Source organism: Poecilia mexicana, unplaced genomic scaffold (genome assembly GCF_051168715.1).
Source record: "Poecilia mexicana isolate PSO_F unplaced genomic scaffold, ASM5116871v1 scaffold_10, whole genome shotgun sequence".
NCBI lineage: Eukaryota > Metazoa > Chordata > Actinopteri > Cyprinodontiformes > Poeciliidae > Poecilia > Poecilia mexicana.
The window spans coordinates 7,699,553-7,719,930 of record NW_028263379.1 but is presented as its reverse complement, the minus strand read 5'-3'; the positions used below and the strand labels follow the sequence as shown (position 1 = coordinate 7,719,930).

The 20,378-nt window shown below is 37.3% G+C and overlaps 1 protein-coding gene across 2 annotated transcripts; it reads right to left on the bottom strand.

Moving 5' to 3' along the window:
• Positions 1 to 526: 526 nt before the first annotated feature.
• adad1 (adenosine deaminase domain containing 1 (testis-specific)) lies at positions 527 to 17,421 on the bottom strand. 2 transcript variants are annotated; one of them, XM_014998742.2, is made up of 13 exons: positions 17,333 to 17,421; positions 15,658 to 15,833; positions 15,350 to 15,490; positions 14,914 to 15,084; positions 13,063 to 13,134; positions 11,897 to 12,022; positions 8,540 to 8,657; positions 6,783 to 6,953; positions 5,802 to 5,877; positions 5,533 to 5,689; positions 2,333 to 2,561; positions 1,461 to 1,593; positions 527 to 1,107 (listed from the first exon to the last, which is right to left on the bottom strand). In XM_014998742.2, exons 2-13 carry the CDS (start codon positions 15,830 to 15,832, stop codon positions 994 to 996), a joined length of 1,683 nt encoding a protein of 560 aa, XP_014854228.1. In that variant the 5' UTR covers position 15,833; positions 17,333 to 17,421; the 3' UTR covers positions 527 to 993. The 2 variants fall into 2 exon arrangements, with proteins under 2 accessions (XP_014854228.1, XP_014854222.1); XM_014998736.2 differs by having other exon boundaries at positions 17,260 to 17,386.
• Positions 17,422 to 20,378: the final 2,957 nt, after the last annotated feature.

The window sequence follows — 20,378 nt, the reverse complement described above, 5'->3', positions numbered from 1 at the left end:
ATTTATCCAGACTCTAGATTTATGACACAAAATGTATTCAATATGAAAAAAAAAAATCCTCAATGCCACGTAGTCGTGATGTGCCGACTCCAGTCACAGTACATACCTCTTGAATTGCTACTAATCTCTTAAATGAGCTTTGCTTCACAAAACCTTCAAGGCTCAGGTGATCCCTGATTCTTCATCTTTTTCTGCCACAAATTTTTCTTCCATGCAGTATACTATACCATAATTAGATGCAGCGCTCTGAAAAGCCAACTTCTTTAACAACAACCTTTTGTGGCCTACGCCTCTTTGTATAGGGAGTTTAAGTCATGGTCTACTGGACAGCTACCATGTCACCAGTCCTTCTCTATGATTATGTAGGCCTTAAAATATTTTTAAAAATCTTTTTGGTGTAATATAATTATTTTTAGAGAACCTCCATTGCAAGCTTAGATTAGATACACCCCATAATCATCAAAATTGACAGAAATTCTTGAAGTATGGACCATTCCGTGAAAAAAATATAGAAACTCAACACATATTTTTTATAACATGCATTTTGTTTTATTGCTCCATCTCTGTATATAGGGAAAAATCTCTTAATATGAAGAAAAAAAGAGATAAAAATTCAACAGACTGAACAAATCTTGGTTACAGCAGTCAGAAAACTACAACAATACAACCTCAACTTTAATTTCCAAACGGAACATTATTTTACAAATAAGATAAAACAATGTCGAGAAAGAATGTCATTTTCACTCAATGATCATGCCATACACGTAAAGGAAAAGTAAAATGATTGGTCAACTAAAGAGTCAGTTGCAAACTACGAGAAAAACAATAATTGTTTCTGTCTCAGCTTTCTAATCTTCACAAACCTGCTGAAAAAGATGAACAATGAAGACCTCTGAGGAACCACCACCTAACTTCTAAAACCCATCAAGATTGCCAAGGCTGTGGCAAACAAAATGACGGCTTAATTCTTGATTTCAGTTGAAAAATGTTCTTTTAGTCACTGAAGTTGTCACTGTCAGGAAGCTTTTCCAGCCACGAACCAAAGCCCTGCTGAGACAGGTATGCCCGCAGCACACTTTTGGCCTCCTGGTATGGCTTAGATATCATCTTCAATGACAAAGGAAGTAATAGAGTGAATAAAAAGTAATTTCCTAAAACCAAAAATGTATATATTTGAAAAGATTGATGAAAATGTCAGACAAATAAACTACTTTCACAATTCTTTTTAAGCTGACAGTTTTGATGTAAGACTTGAGCAGGCCTCTTGTTAGGATTTGATGCTTGAGCTAAAATGCATCATTTTCCATTTTAAAAAATAAGTTTCCTGAGAATTTTAAGAAAAACAGTCATCTTCAGCCTAAATTCCAGTTTGTTGACACAAAACAGGTTGATTAAAAAAAAATCTACTTTTAATGGAAAGCAAGTCTGTAGTGTAAAAGTTTATGTACAAATGGGGTTACCTTTAATTCTCTGTAGCAGCTTGTGGTGACTAGGTCCTGCCTCTGGGCCTCTTTGGCCACCAACCTGAAGCGGTGCAGCATTGCTGCTTTGCACAGGCGGCTTGCCAAAGCAGGTCCACTCTTAAATGGAGACCTACAACAAGGAAATTGGTAACAGATTAAATAGGCCCAAACATGAACCAAAAATTAATTTACAATGTTTTTACACAGTGCCAGGTTGGCTTGGATAGTATTTTCCCCTTTTTTATTGATATCATCATTTGAGAATTGCTGTTGGACTTACTTGGGTTACAATACATAGTTCCCACAAGTCTGAACCGGAAGTGATAAGCACCACTGAACCGCCATCCTGGCAGGCAAGGACAGCGCAAAGCATAGATGAACTATTACTTTGAGACCAACAAAATGAAAGTAATCAAAAATAGTAATTGAGAAGGAACCGAGAGCTGGTTCTAGGCTTTTGGCTTGTTTATTGTTGCCATTGCAACTGTCTAGACAGTTATGGATACTTATCAAGATGGCCATTAGCTACAAAGTTCCCAGAAGTACGACACAACATGAGAACTATGTATTGTCTGACATTAAAATTTCTTAATAATCTTAGTCATTTAGGTGTCACTAAAACCCCTCAAAAAGAATAGGAAGGAAGCTGTGACAAAGATCATTATATTTTTATGGCACATTCTGTATTTTTTGTTTTTATCTGTCTGCATACCTTACCCAATTCAAATGTATAAGCACTTTATACAAACCTTGAACTCACAATCATATTATTAATACTTTATGGCCTAATACTAATTATACCTCCACCAAACAGCAGAACTATAAACTAGTTATGAAGGTATAATAGATGAAAAATAGGACAGGCTTACTCTTCAATGGTCTTGCCCTCTAGACCATCCACAACTTCCACAGAGCCGTCTCCTTCACACCAGTTGATGCCACAGGTGAGCTGACTGGTGTCTGAGGTGACCACAGAAGGCACCAGGCTAATATGGGGTCGCATCATGCAGTAGAACATGGGCAGCAAGGAGGTGATTCCCTCCACACGCTGGTTCACAGACATCTCCATCCCTCGGATTTCAGTACACCCAGAGTCACCTGTATGGTTTCACATAAAATGCTCAAAACTTGATAACAGTGCAGCTGTGGCATTTGTTATTAGTTTGCTCATTTTTTATAATACTTTTTTTTTCTTTACAATACTTGGTTAGTCCTCTTGGTCCCAGTGAAGGCGGACACTTTATTCCTCTGCTCCCTCCCTGCTCTTGCCTGCCAGGCTTGCTCTATTTTTTGTCCTGTCTTTTTCTCTATTTTTGGAGCCTTTTTCTGCACAACTTCCAAATCTACAAATCATGGCTCTGGTCAACCGGTCTCTCAATGCAATTGATCAAATTTTCTCAACAAGAAAACTGGGCACAGGAGAGCCCTCTTGTCCTGCGGGGACACACCCCTCGGGATACACCCTGGATTTATTCATGATAATAGGATTTCTGCTGTTTGGAGCTTGCAGATACCTGATTTACCGACAAATTTGTGACGGACTTGGCCGAACTAGCGGACACTCAGACTGTTGGTGTGGACAGAGATGCAAGTTGGGTGTGAGTCTTGCTGAGACTCGCAGCCCAGCTAAGGACTCTAAAAACTCACTAACAGAATGGAATTGATCTTGGAGAAGTTGCTCCTTGAAGATATGTAAACATAACGCTCCTTCCCACCTCACCCCCTCCCGTTATCCATGCAGCTGTGGGGCTGAGCGCTCCTAAGGGCATTCCTCGGTTTCATGGCCCCAAGATCTCACAGCCTTCACTCATGTCTTTGTTTTGCCCTTTATTTTGTCTGAATGTTGCCATCTGCCCTAATGTGTCCTTTCCTCTTTTATTTTATTTTTTTAACCTGTTAGAAACTGTGGAGTAGTCCCTATTTAACCCAGAAAAGGATTATTTTAGTTTATCAGTAATATCAGAAATCGTGGAGTTTAGGTCCTGTTAAACTTGATAGGTTAGAAAATAAATATTTCTAACAGAGTTTCTCCTGACTTTAGTGAGTAATGGATGAATACAATGTCAAGCCCTTTCCTTTAAAGTGTGGTGCTTGAGAAAGCAGTTTCAAAATAATCTGTTGCTCATTTATTTGTTGTGTAGAACAGCAGTCACTCACATTTTTACCCTATTTGGAAATATCTTCTAAGCAAATTAACACTCCCCTTGTAAACTTATAAGCCTGTATTAATACCTACACAGAGTGAGATGTTTCACAATAAATATACAATGTAGAAGCAAATTAAAATAAGTTGACAAGATATTCATATATATTGTTTTTTTTTTTTATTTGCCATGTCATCCCATCTCATAGTCTGGGGTTGCACCTATAAACACCTTCATTTAAAAATAGCACAGCTAACTTTGGAGTTTCCCCTTGTTTCATCCTGGGCAAATATTATTTTGCTATGTTGATTATAAGAGGTGGGGACAATTAAGCACCCCTCCAACCTGGAAACTATGATATTTTCACACCTTTTTATCTTGGTTCTAAGTCTGGGGAATTTGCTGGTGCCAAGGAGCACCCACCTTGAAAGCAAGCTACAGGCATCAACAGTGTGAGATAAGGAACTATTTTTAAATGAACTTTCCCCTATTCAGGAAGAAACAGAGCATGTCAGTTTCGTACGCAGCTGTGGTGGAACCCAATGTAAAACACATCTGAATTCATTACCAGTCAATTATTTTAGAAATTATGTGCAATTAAGGGAAAAGTTATTCATGCCCCTGCCAGATTTAGATTTTAAATAATTTTCATTGAACCAAAAGTTATTTTCTTGCAGTATGTTCCAAGTCTCTGAGGTCAGAAAGCCTCCTTGCCATCACCATAATCTTTTGCTCCCTCCATAAATTTTAAGATTTTCTAGAGGATTCAAGTCAGGACTCTGGTTGGTACAGGGATGTGCTAAATGATTATTTTTATAATGGCGTAATCTATCAGTTTTTGACTAATACTGTAGTAATTGAATAAAGAGAATTCCCCCTTTTGTAGTAGCTATTTAAGCTAGCAGAATAAATCTATGAAAGAGAAATTGATAGTAAATAAACAATTCAGTTCCTTTTTTTGAAATAAGAAAACATTTCTTTCGGGGTCCTCTAGAGATCGTTAGTCGGGTTGGATTTTTTTTAAAAGACCAATGTAAACTCTAATGTTTCCTGTTGAGTTGTAACATCCAGGATGTGCTGTTGTGAAATACCAACTGTTATGTAGTACATGCACTGAGTTGTCTCCTTCTTGGAGGCTCGTCTTCCTCCATAGCTGCAAATAGCACTTAATATAACAAGTGAGAAGATTGCGCAATACAAATAATTAACCAGCCAGAACATAATTTAATAAAGCCTAGAGGAATTTTAGAAATCAAGGTACTCAAATCCTTTGATGAATCATTACAGTCCTAGCTGGCATTATACCTCCATGTGCCTACATGCTGGACAAATGAAAATAACTTTAAATCTAGATCTGCCAGTGGTATGAATAATTTTGAGCCTATGAAATAAATTATTGCATCCAACACAAAGAACTTGACAACATAGTGAGAATGTTGGTTAGACATTCATTCAAATAGTCATTAGATCAAGACAAATTTAAAATATTCAGCACATTTGATCTTCAGGAATGGAGTCGGCCACCTCTGATCTAGACTTTGGTGCAAACCAAATTACCAGACTGTATGACATTTAAAAATTCAACCATTAACTACAAATTATGACTATAAATTTTGAGTTCTTGTTTTTCTATCGCACTGAGACAGAGATGTGATGTCACATCAACATTTCTGAGTTTGATAATCAAAACTAGAGGTTTGATCATCCTTTTAATTAGAGGTTTGTTCATCTGTTTGATGATCAAACGGATGATCTGTTTGATCATCAAACAGAGGATTTCCTCCTCTGTTTCAGATAAGGTAATTTTATTTAAATAGCACATTTTCAGCAACAAGGCAATTCAAAGTGTTTAAGAAGGAAATCCTACTTAAACAGAATTCACAAAGGAGAAATTGCTACAATCAAAGATGAAAGGCTTGACTTACCTACAAGAATGCTTTGAACATAGACAGGCTCAATGAAGTGGCTCAGTAAGGCTCCTTGGTATCCAAGCACCTGCCACTGAGTGATCTTATCAGTGGTGGACATGCTGACCATCTCGCTAGCAGAGTTATCGAGGGTTGAGGAGAAAACTGAAAACACCTTTGAGGGGAAAAAAATGTTTGTTGTTAAGGGTTAATATTTAAATTAAAAAACACAAATACATAAAAAAAAGCTTGCAAATTTTATTCCCATAAATGACTGAACATAATACCTTGCCCTCAACTGACAGGTGTAGGCTGATCTCACTGTTAACTTGCCATGTTGTAATGGAAAAAGGGTTCAGGCGCCTGGGAATAAAGGAGAGAGCAAACTTAAGATTTAGACCTTTCAGTTTGTATTTACTGATTAGCTTTTACTCTCCAGGTTAATACAAACATGAGAAACAACCTGAAAATAAATTATGACGTTAAGAAAAAAAACTCCTGGGTAGAGCTGGCTATCTGCAGAAGAAATAATTACGATAATTTTGGTCAAAATTTCAATCATGTTTTGTTTTTTAAACAAGCATTCACCGAGTTTGAAAAAAGAATGCATTGATTCCATTGGAGAAAATGGAATTATCTTCAAACATAAGACACAAGTTTCCTTTGTCTTCTTGCTGAAGCTCCCTCAAAATAAGAAAGGATTTTTTTCAGATGTTGGATATTCTATCATTTTTTAATAGTACAAGAAACTCGGTGGTAAACTACAAATTTAAAAACACTAAAATGTAAAAAGAAATAAAAATAAAATAAGGTATAGTATTCTCCCAAAAGGTACGCCATTGTACTTCTGGTTGTTTTGGGCTGACCAGGATGATCAATTGCTAAAGTTACTCTCCTGTTTGTGTCATCTTTATTTGTTCTGACTTCTAAAACACGCAACTGTCCTAAGCAAGTGCATTAAGCTGCTTTAAGAGTCTTTGTTGTTTAAAACTCAAGCACTAACAGAAGGCTGCGGAGAAAGGAAAGGCTGGTGTTATTTTAGGCAAACACAAGCGAACAGATTTGCTAAGAACATTGGAAGTTCTTAGCAAAGGGGAATTTCATCAAGTAAATGAAGTAAATTAAAAAATGAATAATATTTAAATCTAAGTGCCTTATTTTTAAGTTATCTTTCATTCATCTGTTGTTGTATAGACAAAAGATGAACAAGAATTAATTCTGAGTGTTTTTAAAAAAGCTGCAAACATGCCCAACGAGCAAATACTTACAGCTTGGTTGGTATCTGTGCTGCACCCTTTGGTAATTGGTTTACATACAGATGCAGGGTAATTCCACTCTTCAGGCTTAGGAGTTTGCTGTTGATGTTGTGAGTGAAGATGGACTTTGCAGTCAGATTGGCATTTTTGCTGAAATACATCAGCAGGTGCCGGTACAGATACCTGGTAAGACAGAATGAGGGTGCCACGTCTCATATACTTCACTAAACAAGTGGTAACATGCCTTGAGTTGTAGGGTATGTTTTAATGCATCATCTTTTCATAAAGATGTCAAAATAATAGCTGCAAAGAAGTAATCTAACAATATTTAATGCAAACTACTTCAAAGCTAATAACAAACTAAAATATGTAATCAAAAATCTATTATGCTAGAAGAATACAGCTGTTCCAGAAATGTTATGGTCATACTCATAGACATAATATAAGAGTAGACCCCGCATTGGCTGCTCCGGCGCAGGAAATACGGCGGCCATCTTGGAGCGGTATACCCTCCTACTTTGCTCAATCAAAACAGCAGAAGATGCCTCAGCACTGCGGGATATTGTTGTTCTGATCGATGGACTATTGATGTGAGGGCTCCACAGACAACATTTCACGAGTAAGATGGACATATTATTGTGTATATATTGTGATTAGAATATTACTTTACTGTATTTATGTCCACCGGCGAGATACCAGCTAATATTAGCTACAGTGCTTGGTGTAATACGGGTTCAGCCCCGAAATGAAGGCTAACTGAGATTCCGTAAATCTAAAAAAAATAATTATTCTCTAACATTGACTTAGATTATCTGACACAAGAGCCTATATTAGAAATGAAACAATATAACACATATTATAAAACTTATATTATGTGTTACAACATTCACCAGCAAAGTTTACACAGGTGGTAAAGACTATTATTTATATGTAATTCTTTCACTAGTAAGATACATCCCAAATCTTCCGTTTTTGTTTTGAAAGTTTCCTAAAGACATGATGTGAAGAAAAAGAGGGAGATATCTATAAGGAGAGACGGATTCACTGCAGCACGGATGAATCTCACATCGGAGTTTGGACTCAATCTCAGCTGCTGAATCTCTCTGAAGCTAGAACTCGTCGGCTAAAAAACATATATGTATGTATGTATGTATATACATACATATAAACATGTATCCAATATATATTATTCAGTATTAATAATTTATTTGTGCCATTATTAATAATTTATTTGTGTTTGTATAGTTATATAAATATGTATTGATATTACTAAATTTATTAAATAAATGATGAACGGCTGTGTGCTTTGTAATATGCACTTTATACATCGATCAGAATATTCCATTCCTATTCTATTGCTATAGCCACTAAGCATATTTAAATGTGCTGAACTATGTATTAAAAACATACTTAAATAATACAATTGCTTATAAATGTAGCTTTGATAGATGTTTGAATATGATTTCCAGTAACAAAAAAGCGCTGATACGTCATTGTGCCTGCTAAACACATAAGCTGAGTGGAGTGGTGTACCGCTCCAAGATGGTCGCCCTAAATCTCGTCAGCGACAATAGGCGAGAGCGGTCCATGAGGCGTCTATTCTTATATTATGTTCTATGGTCATACTCACTGAAGCAAGCATCAAACAAACAAAAAAAAAAAAGAACAATTCTCTCATCAACTGAGAATGTTAACCTACAGCACGTTTTGAAGTAGACTTAAGTAGATCATCACATAAAAATAATAACCAAAAAATAATATCCAAATACCTCATGAGAGACCTCCTTGCTGTTACAACAGCATGAGAATCATGCACAACTCGTCCATTTGATGACACTTTGGTGTTGAAGTTTCCAGTCCCAAGAGCAACAACCTCGCATCCACTGGCTACAAGAACAAGATTAAGTGAAATATTTCAGCGTTTCCCCCAGTATATTATAGGCCTGGCAGCCCGCCATCCTTTACCAGCGCCACCGCCAGCCTAAGCCTCTTATTTATGTTTTTAGGAAAATATAAAAGAAAAAAAAAAAACTTTTTTTTTTCCTTCTTCCTTTTTAAGCCGGATTGCAAGCGCATTTAAAGGCAGACCAATCACACCGCTGGCGCCTCTGCACGCTGCAGTAGTTGGATTAAGTTTACCTCAGTGCAGATCCCGTGCGCCTCCTTTCAATCAAACTGGACACAGGCTGACCTGTATGGATATTTACATCAACCCACTGTGAGGAATTATGATTCTTTCCAGAGTTTTTGATCATGGTAGGACTTTAACACCACTCTGGCTAGCTGTGGTTGCGCAGCGCTACGTAAACTGCAGGAATAACTTGTAGTCGCACTTTCAGAGGTGCGTTGAGCGAGCACTGAGAATGATTTATATTTGTGAATAAAGAATTTTGTGCTGCTTTTCCATCTCAACAAGCTGCCCAGCTCTGCCTGCTCTGATAAAGTTTATCTATGTGTTCCCAGTTGGCCGGTGTGTTAGTTAACGAACTAGTGCAAACCTGATCATGCAGGTTCAGCCTGGTGAGGAGCTTTCGCGCTTTCCTGTCTGTAACGCATCATGCTGATTTTATATTATTCTATTATTATTTTTAGTATTATTTTTCCAGTTATACAATGCATCAAACCGTATCAAATGCTTTGTCCACTTAGATCTGAGAAACTCGTCCAATAAACTCGACCAACCAGAATAGTTTCTGTGACGCTTATTAAAAACTCAACAGACACTAAATGAAAGAGCTACTAAAGCCACATTAGCAGTAGGGCTGAAACAATTCCTCGAATGATTCGAGTACCTCGACTACTAAAATTCCTCGAGGAAAATTTACCTGCCTCGAAGCTTCGTTAATTTATGTTTTATTAGTTAGCGCACCGTGTTCCGGCCGGGACTTCATTTGCGTTGCGCGGAGCTCTCACTTCCGCCTCTGAGTTGTTGACAAAAGCTAAGTCTCAGCGGCATAAAGTCCAATCTTCAAGATTGGCCCGTGGGGATTTTATTGATTGATGATAATGCCCGACTTTTGATCGTTTTTGGGGAACCAATAAGCATCCTTAAAATGACTGGGGGAATGCCTGGAGTACGGCAGCATTTCTCCTCCGGGGCTGCTGGTTGAAAGCGAACGGCGGGAAGAGTGCTGAGGTGAGCGGATAGACTGAACAGGGCGGGCGGCTGAGTAGCTGATGCTTACCGTGTAAATGTAGCTTTACCGACGAACCGCACAATAAATTTCATATCCCGGTCTGAAGAAACGGGTGGCGGAGCGCATCGTACATGGCTGGTAGATGAGTTTCTGAGTGTGACCAGTGAAGGTGTCGTAAATATCCCGTATTGCTTCCCCCCGTGTTCGTCCCCCGGTCTAACGGTTTGTCAGTCCGCTGGTCTATTTCCTCCCCTTCACCCCATCTTACGTTCGTTCATTCGCCCTCTCCTCCCACTCCAGGCGGCATTTCCCGTATTTTCAAACCCAAAGCGTGACAGGTTAGGTGGCAAGGTGAGTTTAATTAACCTATTAAACTCACTGAAGATGAATACATAAACTAAAAGCTGGATTGTAGACATTTTTTATAAGCATATTTGTGAGCCTGCCTCTTTGTTATTAAATTCAATATAATTTCAGATTTTTCTATAACTTTTCTTCTGGTTAACTTAGAAAGTGAGCTATTATTGTTACAGGTTAGTTTTCTAAACTACAAAAAAGCAACTGTTAGGGATGCTCAAATATGAAAAATTGGACTGATATTGATATCTGATAGTAACACCGGTATTATGCCAGATTTACCAATATTTCATTTTATAATTTTTTTTATCCGATTACTCGATTAATCGTAAGAATAATCGATAGATTACTCGATTACTAAAATATTCGTTTACAACAGCCCTAATTAGCAGCATTGAATTAAATCTCCGGTTTGTTGCGCATCTCTGCGTAGTGCAGCAGATTACCTCATCATGCAGGGCTGGTCCAAGGCTTTATGAGGCCTGGAGCACAATTTGATTTAGGGGCACCTCTAACAGAAGGGATGGGAGTAGTTTAATTGGGCAACCTAAAAAGCAATCAGTTATAATTACAATTTACTAAATTGTATTTGTGAACAAACAGCGCTCAAACTTAAAGATTAAATTCACAGCATCAGATTGTAACTAGGGTAACAATCTAACTATGAATATTGCTCTTTGAACTTTTACAAAGTAAATTTGCCAGCTCCTTAAAATCTTACATTTAAATGTTAAACAATTTAAAATCTTTTAATTTATGTAATTTGAATCAAATTGAAAATTGATTTGAAAATTGAATCAAATTTAGCAGCATTGATCATCTCAATGAACAAGTGTTACATTCATGTATCCGTGGTCTGTTAAAATATTAGCATTTATGGGGCCCCTGAAGCCCTGGGGGGTCTGGTGGAGCTGCTGATTTTAGTTGGATTAAACAAAAGTGCAAATAATTGATATTCATTTTAATTGTACATTTTGATTTGTTGTTTTTAAGACTAGTTGTGGGTTTAAGTAGTGTTTCACTGGCGATGTTTCCCCTGTAAAGTATAATTACCGAGTGATATTTTTAAATTTCCTGTCACCTTAACATATTTTAATACAAAAGCACGGTGGACCGCCAGTGGACCACCTCGGCACCCTGACCACCAGGCTTAGCAAGTTTTCTGGGGGAGACCCTGTATTTCAATACTTAAAAAAAAAAAATAAAATATATATATATATATATATATATATATATATATATATATATATATATATATATATTTGTTCTTAAAGTCATGTCCAGTTTACATATCTATAGCGTACATTTTTGACAAACAATGTGATTCATGCAGTTATTTCACTTGTCTAGCTCACCTCATGCACACTCCAAGTTGATTAAGACCTCTAATAAAGAAATGTAACAAACCCTAAGAAAAACATTTTTTTTAAACCCCATCAGGACTTTAACTGGAAATGTGACTTGTGTCGAATGAGGCCAAGACTTTTATTTTTTAATTTTAAACAAGAAATATTCCAGATTAGTTTGGTGTAAAATGGATGAATAGGCTGAAAAGCATATCATTGAAACTGCTGAGCCTGGTGGAAGAGCTGCGATGCTGTGGGACAGTTTTTCTCCCAAATGTCTACTTACAAGTTTTGACAATGAATGCAGCTGTTGTTTCCCCACAGCTAGAGAACTCTGGATGGTTGTTCAGCAGTTTAGAGAGCTGATCCTTCACAGCATGTGGAATCTGGAGGTTAACCGAACTCTTCCTTTCTGAAAAACCAAATGAAAAACAGAAAGAAAAGAAATATCAATATCTACTCATTTTTTTCAATAAAAACTAAGTGTGCAAAAGGATACTTAAAGTAGAGTTTTATTGAAACTTTTACTTTGAACATTAAGGTTGCTTGTTGATCTAAAGCAAATCGGATCAGACATGTAACTTTTCTGATAATAAATACTGCATATTTTCTATAGACGCATATTGCGTGATAATAGTGTGCAAACAGAGCAGGATCCTACACAGAAAGGGACTCCACAGAAGGAAACGTCAGTCCGATCCTCTAGATGTGGCGGCATTTCTAACTGACTGCCTGAAATTAATTAATTTTTATTTTGGAGAGAGGTCGCCTTTTATTTTGAAAAATGGTTAACAAGACCTACTTTTGTCTTTTGTCACTATTTTTGCTTTCTGTTGATTTCGGTTTGCTAGGTTACGAACAGCTGTTGCCGTTATTCAGCTATTGTATTGTTCAATAAAAATCTGAACAGAAAATGTTCAGTAAATAAATCTGAGCCTCCATTGAGTTTGAAGAAGCTTTCATTCCGTAATAATCGCCCTTTAGCTATTTCCCGAATCAGAAGCTGCAATCGGAAGCCAACTTCAGCTTTGTTCCAGATGGTCAGATAGGAACACTGCAACATTTAGAGGATTCAACTGACTTTCCCTTCTGTGCAGTTCCATTCTGTTTAGGATCCTGCTCAGAGTGTGCATACTATGAATGATTTCAACCACAATGCAAAGCAGCATCAGTATCTCTCCATGTTTTAGACCAAGCATGAAGGAAAGCTTGACCAACTCCTGTTAGTCATTGTACTCGCCACCTTCTGGACATGAAATTATCAAGTTTAAACAAGAGAAGTATCACGTTATAATGTGATAGCATTCAAATTTTTTTTCCTCCGTGATAGCAATATGCTTCCGGAATTTTCTTCTGACAAAGCATGATCATGGTTGCAGAAATACCAAGAGGTTCATTAGTGACAATACTGAGAAAGAAGTGTAGAAATTGGTCCGCACACCAACACCATACCGTAAAAGGCTCTAGAAGGATTTCTGTCAGAGACGCTTGCCTCTTCCTTCACTGGCAAGGGTGGAGGAACATCTGGAGACAAAAAGTCATAAGAAGTCAAAACTAAGAGATAACTTTGTAAATAAAGTGCTTCACACTACATGCACCATAGTAAATTGCAGCTGATGAGCATTCTACTTGTATCCTCTACCTCCAACTAGTCAAACTTGGCCCTTTCCTTTTTATTTTACTGCATTTAAGTCTATATGAAACCCATTTAAATTTTCCCAAACTCTCCTGTATCCATTTGTAATTTTCTGAAACTACATTATTTTAAATTCTAACAATATTTTAACAAATCAAACAAATTCCACATTTAATAAATCTTATTCAACTTTCAAAAGTATAAAAGTGTTGTGGTTCAGCATAACATTTGCAAAGTATTTGCACATCATGTATGAAACAAATCTTACATATTTCACATTCAGTTAAAACTAGAGGTGTGCCGATCGATCGGTCACCGATCATAATCGGGCCGATTTTCGTGAAAAAGTGATCGGCGATCATTGGCTCTTGTTGCCGATACCGATCATCTCATTTCGCAGCCTGCCTGTGCAGCTGGTCTCCTATTTCCTTCACTCTGCGCAAACGCGCAGCAACAAATCCTAAGCGATGTGGAACTATAACGCACTGAGTAAATGGGGACGTTTGCGTGTTGCGGCGGAAAATTGAAGCGCGTCAAAATGCATCAACAGAACGAATCTAATACAACATATAAACAATGCCATACTTGACGGAGTTTGGCTACATCGAGGCTCACTGCAGTAAAAAAGACATACGGAGCGATCAGATGGCAGGTAAAGCAGCGCACAGCTACAAACACTCACCCGGATTAGCATGACGGTCAGAAAGCTAAACAAATAACCTGGAAAATTATTTAAGTCTTCGAGCTGCTTTGTAAGACGCTGGTTCTGCTCTCGCTGTTGAACCGCTGCTACGCTACAGGTAGTAATATTTCACAGACGGAGCTTCGCTTCTGCTCCACCTGGTAGTGACTCTCACCGAACCTCTGCTTAAAGCTGCAGCATCTAACTTAAAAAATACATTTTACATACGTTTTAAAACTTTCGCTGTCCTAACATGAGACATAATCGATCTCCTCCCTGATCTGCATAATTACTCCGCTCAGTCAGAAACAGCCAATCAGAACTAGCAGTAATCAGCTAGCCGCCATGCTATCAGGAAGTTTTCATTCAGTAACTCTGGATTGTTTATTGTAATAGAACCTGTTTTTGTCTTTGAATGTTAAGTTTTATACTAGAATTTTTTTGGCAATGTTGAGAGGTTTTATTTTGGCTCTTTGCATTATTTAGCCTCTTCAGAGCCTTCATATGTTATCAGTCTGTTAAAGATAGTATTATCAATAGCAGTACAATTCGCACAATGCCTGTTTTGTTTAGTTTTCTTCTTGGAAAAAGTTATTAAAAACAAGTTTTTGTCTAAATTAAGGTGAATTCATGGTTCCTTTTTCCACATAATGTAACCGGTAGTGTTTATGATAAAAAAAATACTAATAATAATTATGTGATCGGTACCGGTGATCGGTATCAGTGATTGGCCCTCATGGGTGATCGGTATCAGGAGGAAAAAACCTGATCGGCACATCTCTAGTTAAAACATTTTATGTTGAGCCCTTGTGTTCTGGGAAGCTTTTTCATTTTTTCTTACAGAATATCTGTTTCAGCACATAGCAACAAAATCTTAAATAAGCACACACCTTGCTTTTACTTTAAATGTTCAGTTGTCTCATATTTATGTCATATCCAGTGACACCATCAAGCATCCAAACGAAGAAGTTTTTAAAACACTGACCTGATGTTTGAGGGAGGTCAGATTTAAGACAGCCTAAGCTAGGCAAAAAGTCCTCCAAAGCAGCCTTTGCTGCATTTAGACGAGCTTCCTTTTTAGTCACTCCCATGCCAGTCTTGTGCTGAACACCATCGATCTCAACAGCAAAAGCAAAATAAAACCCTGGTAAGTTCCCTATGAAAAAAAGGAAAATAATAAATAAATAATAGAAATACAGGAAACCAGACTGCAGTCATATAAACAAGTGTTAAACAGCTACTTGAGTTTGGTGGCTCATTGATCTACATGTTTTGTTGTTTATACTTTTCAAAATGGTAAAATGTTACATGATGGCTCACCTTAACTTACTTTATACAACAGATAGTAAAAGAGAACCTTCCACTCAACAATCCACACCTGCCATAACAACAGTTTGATTAATACTTTTATGGTGCCTCACCTGTGGTAACCGTTTCCTTGATTTCTAGATGAAACTGTAAAACTTGGGCCAGCTGATGAAGCAAAGACACAGCATTTGTTTCACCCTTCTTGTATTTTTCAACCAGAACTTTGGGAGAGGATTTTGGCTTCTCAAAATGACCTTAGTTGAGTCAATGGAGCAGAGAAGTGAATCATTAAAGCACATGCACACGTTAGATTGCCCAGCAACAAAGCCAAAAACATTGACGAGGAAGAACAATCATGAGCTTAAAAAGAATATCACTAGTAAAATATCAACAATATGAAAGATCCCATTCCAGACGTTACCCGGTCTAAACGACTTAGTTCCTTGTCTGACGGAGTCATGTTCCTGATCAACATTGAAGGAGGATGGTTCCTTATTTGACTCTCTTGATTCGGCTGTTGGTGGCAGACTCTTCATTAACATTTGAGCAAAACTGGCTCCTCTAGAACCTCGAAATGATCCACCTGCTGAAAACATCCTGCAAGCCAAACAGGTTCTGAGTGGAGAACATCATATGTGTTGGCCAACAAAAGCCAGATATATTTTAGGGTGATTTACATAGTTTGGGTAAAAAATATAAACAAATTTTCACATGTAAAACAGAATGGATTTATTTCTTTAAAAATATAAAAAAGTAAAAAATGAATACAATGAATAATAAATGTAGTTTGTAGGGCATAAACCAAACAGTAATGTTTTAGTCCTGAGGTTATCTACAAAATATTCACAAGGTAGATTATCGAGATGTAACACAAGCAAGCCTATATAAAATACTTCAGTCAAATGACACATTACAAAAGGGAGTATGGTATGTCCAAACAGCAGCTCTATGTCTCATTTGCTTTAGTATAGAACAGGGGTGTCCAAAGTCGGTCCTCGAGGGCCGGCATCCTGCATGTTTTAGTTTTCTCCCTAGTGGTAGCAACAACCTCCTCAGCAAGTCAATGTTCTCCTTAGGCCTCTAATGAGCCATCGTTTGATGCAGGTGCGCTAAACCAGGGAGAGAACTAAAACATGCAGGATGCCGGCCCTCGAGGACCGACTTTGGACACCCCCGCCATTTTTCTGAGAATAATCAATTGTTTGGGGAGTGACATTCTTCACTACTTCATTCAACTTTCTTTTAACTAAAAATATAACTAGATTAGCATTCACTTTCTTTAGATCAACTAATAGTTTCGCCTTTTGGTAAATAGGTTTAATGGTGGTGGGAGATTAAACTGACAACAGTTGGCTGAAATCCGAATATTCTGCAAAACTTTGTAGTTTGCAGCAACACATGTGGCATGAATTAAATATTTTTACAGCCTCTATATGTCTTTTCTCTCTTTTCAACGGGAAGAAGTGGACTGGATGAGAGTCACATACCCCTCCCCCACCTGCATCGTCATCGCCAGGAAAATGTGTGTTGCATTAATACCGAAATGTAGATTTTTGCACGTAAAGTCATATAACATACTATCAGCATATAATAAAGACTAGCATTTTTATTTAAAAAAACAAAAACAGTAATTTATTTTCCCCCGCGAACTAGTTTTTAAAATCATTTTTCCTATCTTACAACTACGCTATCTTAGCTAACGTTCGGACTTGCTAGCGTAAAACTTAGCAATTACCCATCAAGCCACTTAAGCCAATTTCAACTATCAGTTAGCATGATACGAGTAAATTTAAACGTCCTCTCATTTTCAGTTTTGGTTAGTATTTAGCTCTATGATTTACAGTCACCTCAATCTGCGACCTGGGTACCAGCTATCGACGTCGTAGCTCGAAATCAAGTGACAAATTGTAGTCAAGGCTACAAGCTACCAATTTAAATGTTCAAGAATTGATACTGCAGTCTAACGACACCGTTTATCAAATTCTAAATTCAAAACCAAGGTCAAATATAAACTTTTACCTACTTTGGATTCGAAAGATAAGTAGACGTGTAATGGTGTCTGAAAATTCTGGAACACGAACGACTGCCAAACTCACGCGCGATACTGCTGTGTGTCTGTTAAGGTGCAGAGATCCTTTGCAACGGATGATGGATGATACCGTTTGAAAAATGCAGATCAATTGTAGTCGCAATTTTAATACTGGAAACCTCTAACTGAGGGAAGAAGGAGCTAAAGAGCAGCTTAATTCAACAATGCATTTACTAAATGCATTTAAAGTAAAAGTAGAAAATAAATAATTTTCCACGTACATGATATTGTTTTTGTTAGACATTTTACTAAAATCTAAAATCAAATATGTTTGTGTTCTTAACAATAAAATATACTACCGGTATTTGGCTCTTGCAAATTTTATTTAAGAAAAAGGAGGGAAAATGGCTCTTTGTTTCTGACCCCTGCCCTTCCCAGCTGGCAGTTAACTAGTAGTAAATAAACCATTCACCAATGGGTTATGGGAAGAGTTTAAGGAACTAAGTGTTTTGTTCATAAGTGATGGTAGGAGGGTACGGGAAATGGATAGACAGATTGGGGTTTGTGGGCACTGTTCTGGTCTTTTTTCATGAAAAAAGAGCTCAGTCAAAAAGCCAAACTCTTGATTTACTGTTCTGTCTACATTCTGATTCTCATCTATGGTGATGTGACATGGTTCATGACTGAAAGAACAAGATCCTGGATATAAGCAGCCAAACTTTCTCCAATGGGTGGCTGGATTCAACTTTAGAGACCAGGGTGGGGAGCTCGAAGTAGAGCCACTTCTTCTCCACTTCGAAAGGAATGGAGAAGTGGAGAGATCTTGGTGTCTGCGACCTGATCTCGGATAAGCCAAAGACAATGGCCAGAACAGTGAGAATGGATGGATGGTTGGAATAAACCATCCTATCAGAGTCAATTCTGCTCTGTTGCTAGGCAAAGAAAGAAACAAAGAGGCCATACCAACCAGCTTGGTGATTGGTTACAGGCCTTCAGCACCAACTCTGGTGAACATAACATAACTGAGTGTCAACATAACATCTGATTTAAGTTGAGAAAAATGATGTAACCAAAAAGTATTTCTGGAATTTAAAAAACAAAAATAGAGCAGAGTAAAAAGTAATTGCGTCATGACAAAATACATACAGTAGCTATAGAAAAGAACATTTCCAAGCTGCCCTTTTTAAAAAAAATAATTTTATAATCAATACTAACAGTAAATTCTGTATGCATGCAAGAGCAGAATAAAGTGCTTCCAGCGACAATATTTACTGTTTACGGTGTATACCTGACCTCTAAATAAAGTGTCATTATAATATAAACTGTAAGTTTGTGTTGGTGTCTGGAAATTTATATTTGTTTTTTATTGGGAGAGGAGTAGCTAGAAATTATACTCAAGTAACTGTGGTGTTACTTCAAAATAATATAACTTAAGTTGAAGTAAGAGTTATTGTGCAGTGAATCTACTTTTTTCTAAAGGTTTCTCAAGTAAATGTAACTATACACCTCTGGGTGTTGGTATCAAAATGGACACCTTTAACAGTAATAGTGGCTCAATAAAGACAGGCATTTACCTTCATATCTTTATCTTCCCACATCAGTCTTCAAGTTTAGACTATTGATGAGGTCAGAAACTAAAACTGTACAAAGATTTGGACTATTATTGCATATTGGTTACACATTGAACCTCCTTAAATTCATCCTGTGATTCCCTGCTACAAACACATGAAAAACAATTTAATGCTTATAAGATTAACTTTGTTAAATAAATGATCAGATGAATCTTGATTATAGGATCTCAATTAATAAGCTAAAAATATCTTCTTCAAAAGACATATTTATTGCCGTTGAAATTCATTAAATCATTTATTAGATGTTTTACAACTAGCAAACAGATTTTTAGGTGTATTTGAAACTGTAAAATTTAGTTGTTCTTAAGTTATTAACTTTATAAGCTGAATGTTTTTGATAAAACCTTTGGAGGGAAACTTGTCATGCCAAGTGCTATAAGGTCGCAGTCAGAATTGGAAATTTCTGGTCTGTCCTGAGTTACGTTTCAGCAGCAATATCACTTCCAGATCTGTTTTGGCCCGAGTCACATCTCACTTTAGACCATTCAGACATATGTTTCCATTATGTTTGTTTCATTTCTCTCTGTGCAGTGGTGAGGTTGTGGGATGAAGTGAAAAGGGGGCTTCCTCTCTCTTTCACCTTTGATAAAATATAGCTGTGGTGCACAGTAGTATCCTCCTTACGTAAATGCATAATGACCCTTTGAGAGGTCATGTTTGTCTTTGGGGAATCCCCCTTTGATGAGATTGCTTAAAATAGTCGCATTCATCGGATTGCTTTATCACATTATCCTAAAATAAGGGCTTACTATGCATTTATGTGTGTTGCTGTTTTTATACCTTGACATACTGGTATCCAGTTTTAGATGATGACAACATACCATGCATTACAGGACAGTCAGAGCTTCAAAACTTCCCACTTTAGTATGTACTTTTTTTCTAAATGTAACAAAATGCTCCTAAGCTGATCTACCCTCTAAACAAACTTCCTTTTAAAAAGTTAATTAGTTTGTACCTACCTGAGTTTATGAAATGAAAAACTATAACAGTGGTAAATATTCACCTTACAGGATGTGGCTATTGTGTGGTTGGGCAAGACGGGGTGGGGAGAAAGCCTGACGTGTTCAGCCAAATGGCTGAATTGAAACCTTTCATCAGATGGAGGGTCGCTGTCAGCAGCTGTAATCATAAAGGATCTTCAGTGGGGACAGTGATTAGCGATTATGAGAGTGTGTGAAGTAAAGTGGAACAAGCAGCCCACAGGCAGAGAAATGTGAAGGTTGCCACAGGAACAAACATGGTTTAACACCCCCACGTTGTTAAAGTTTGAATTTTCAGGTTTGATCAGTCAAACTTGAAAAGGGAAAGGGCGCAGGGTGAAATGACTTGTCATGCCTCATCCTCTTGTTCCCATAAGCAGTTAAAAAAAGGAACAAGTTGAGTCACTCTGATGTATGCCTGGCCTTCAACCACAACATTTTACATTTGAATACATCTGGAAGAGGTCTTTGTTTTCTTCATTTCTAGGGGACATTTCTTCAG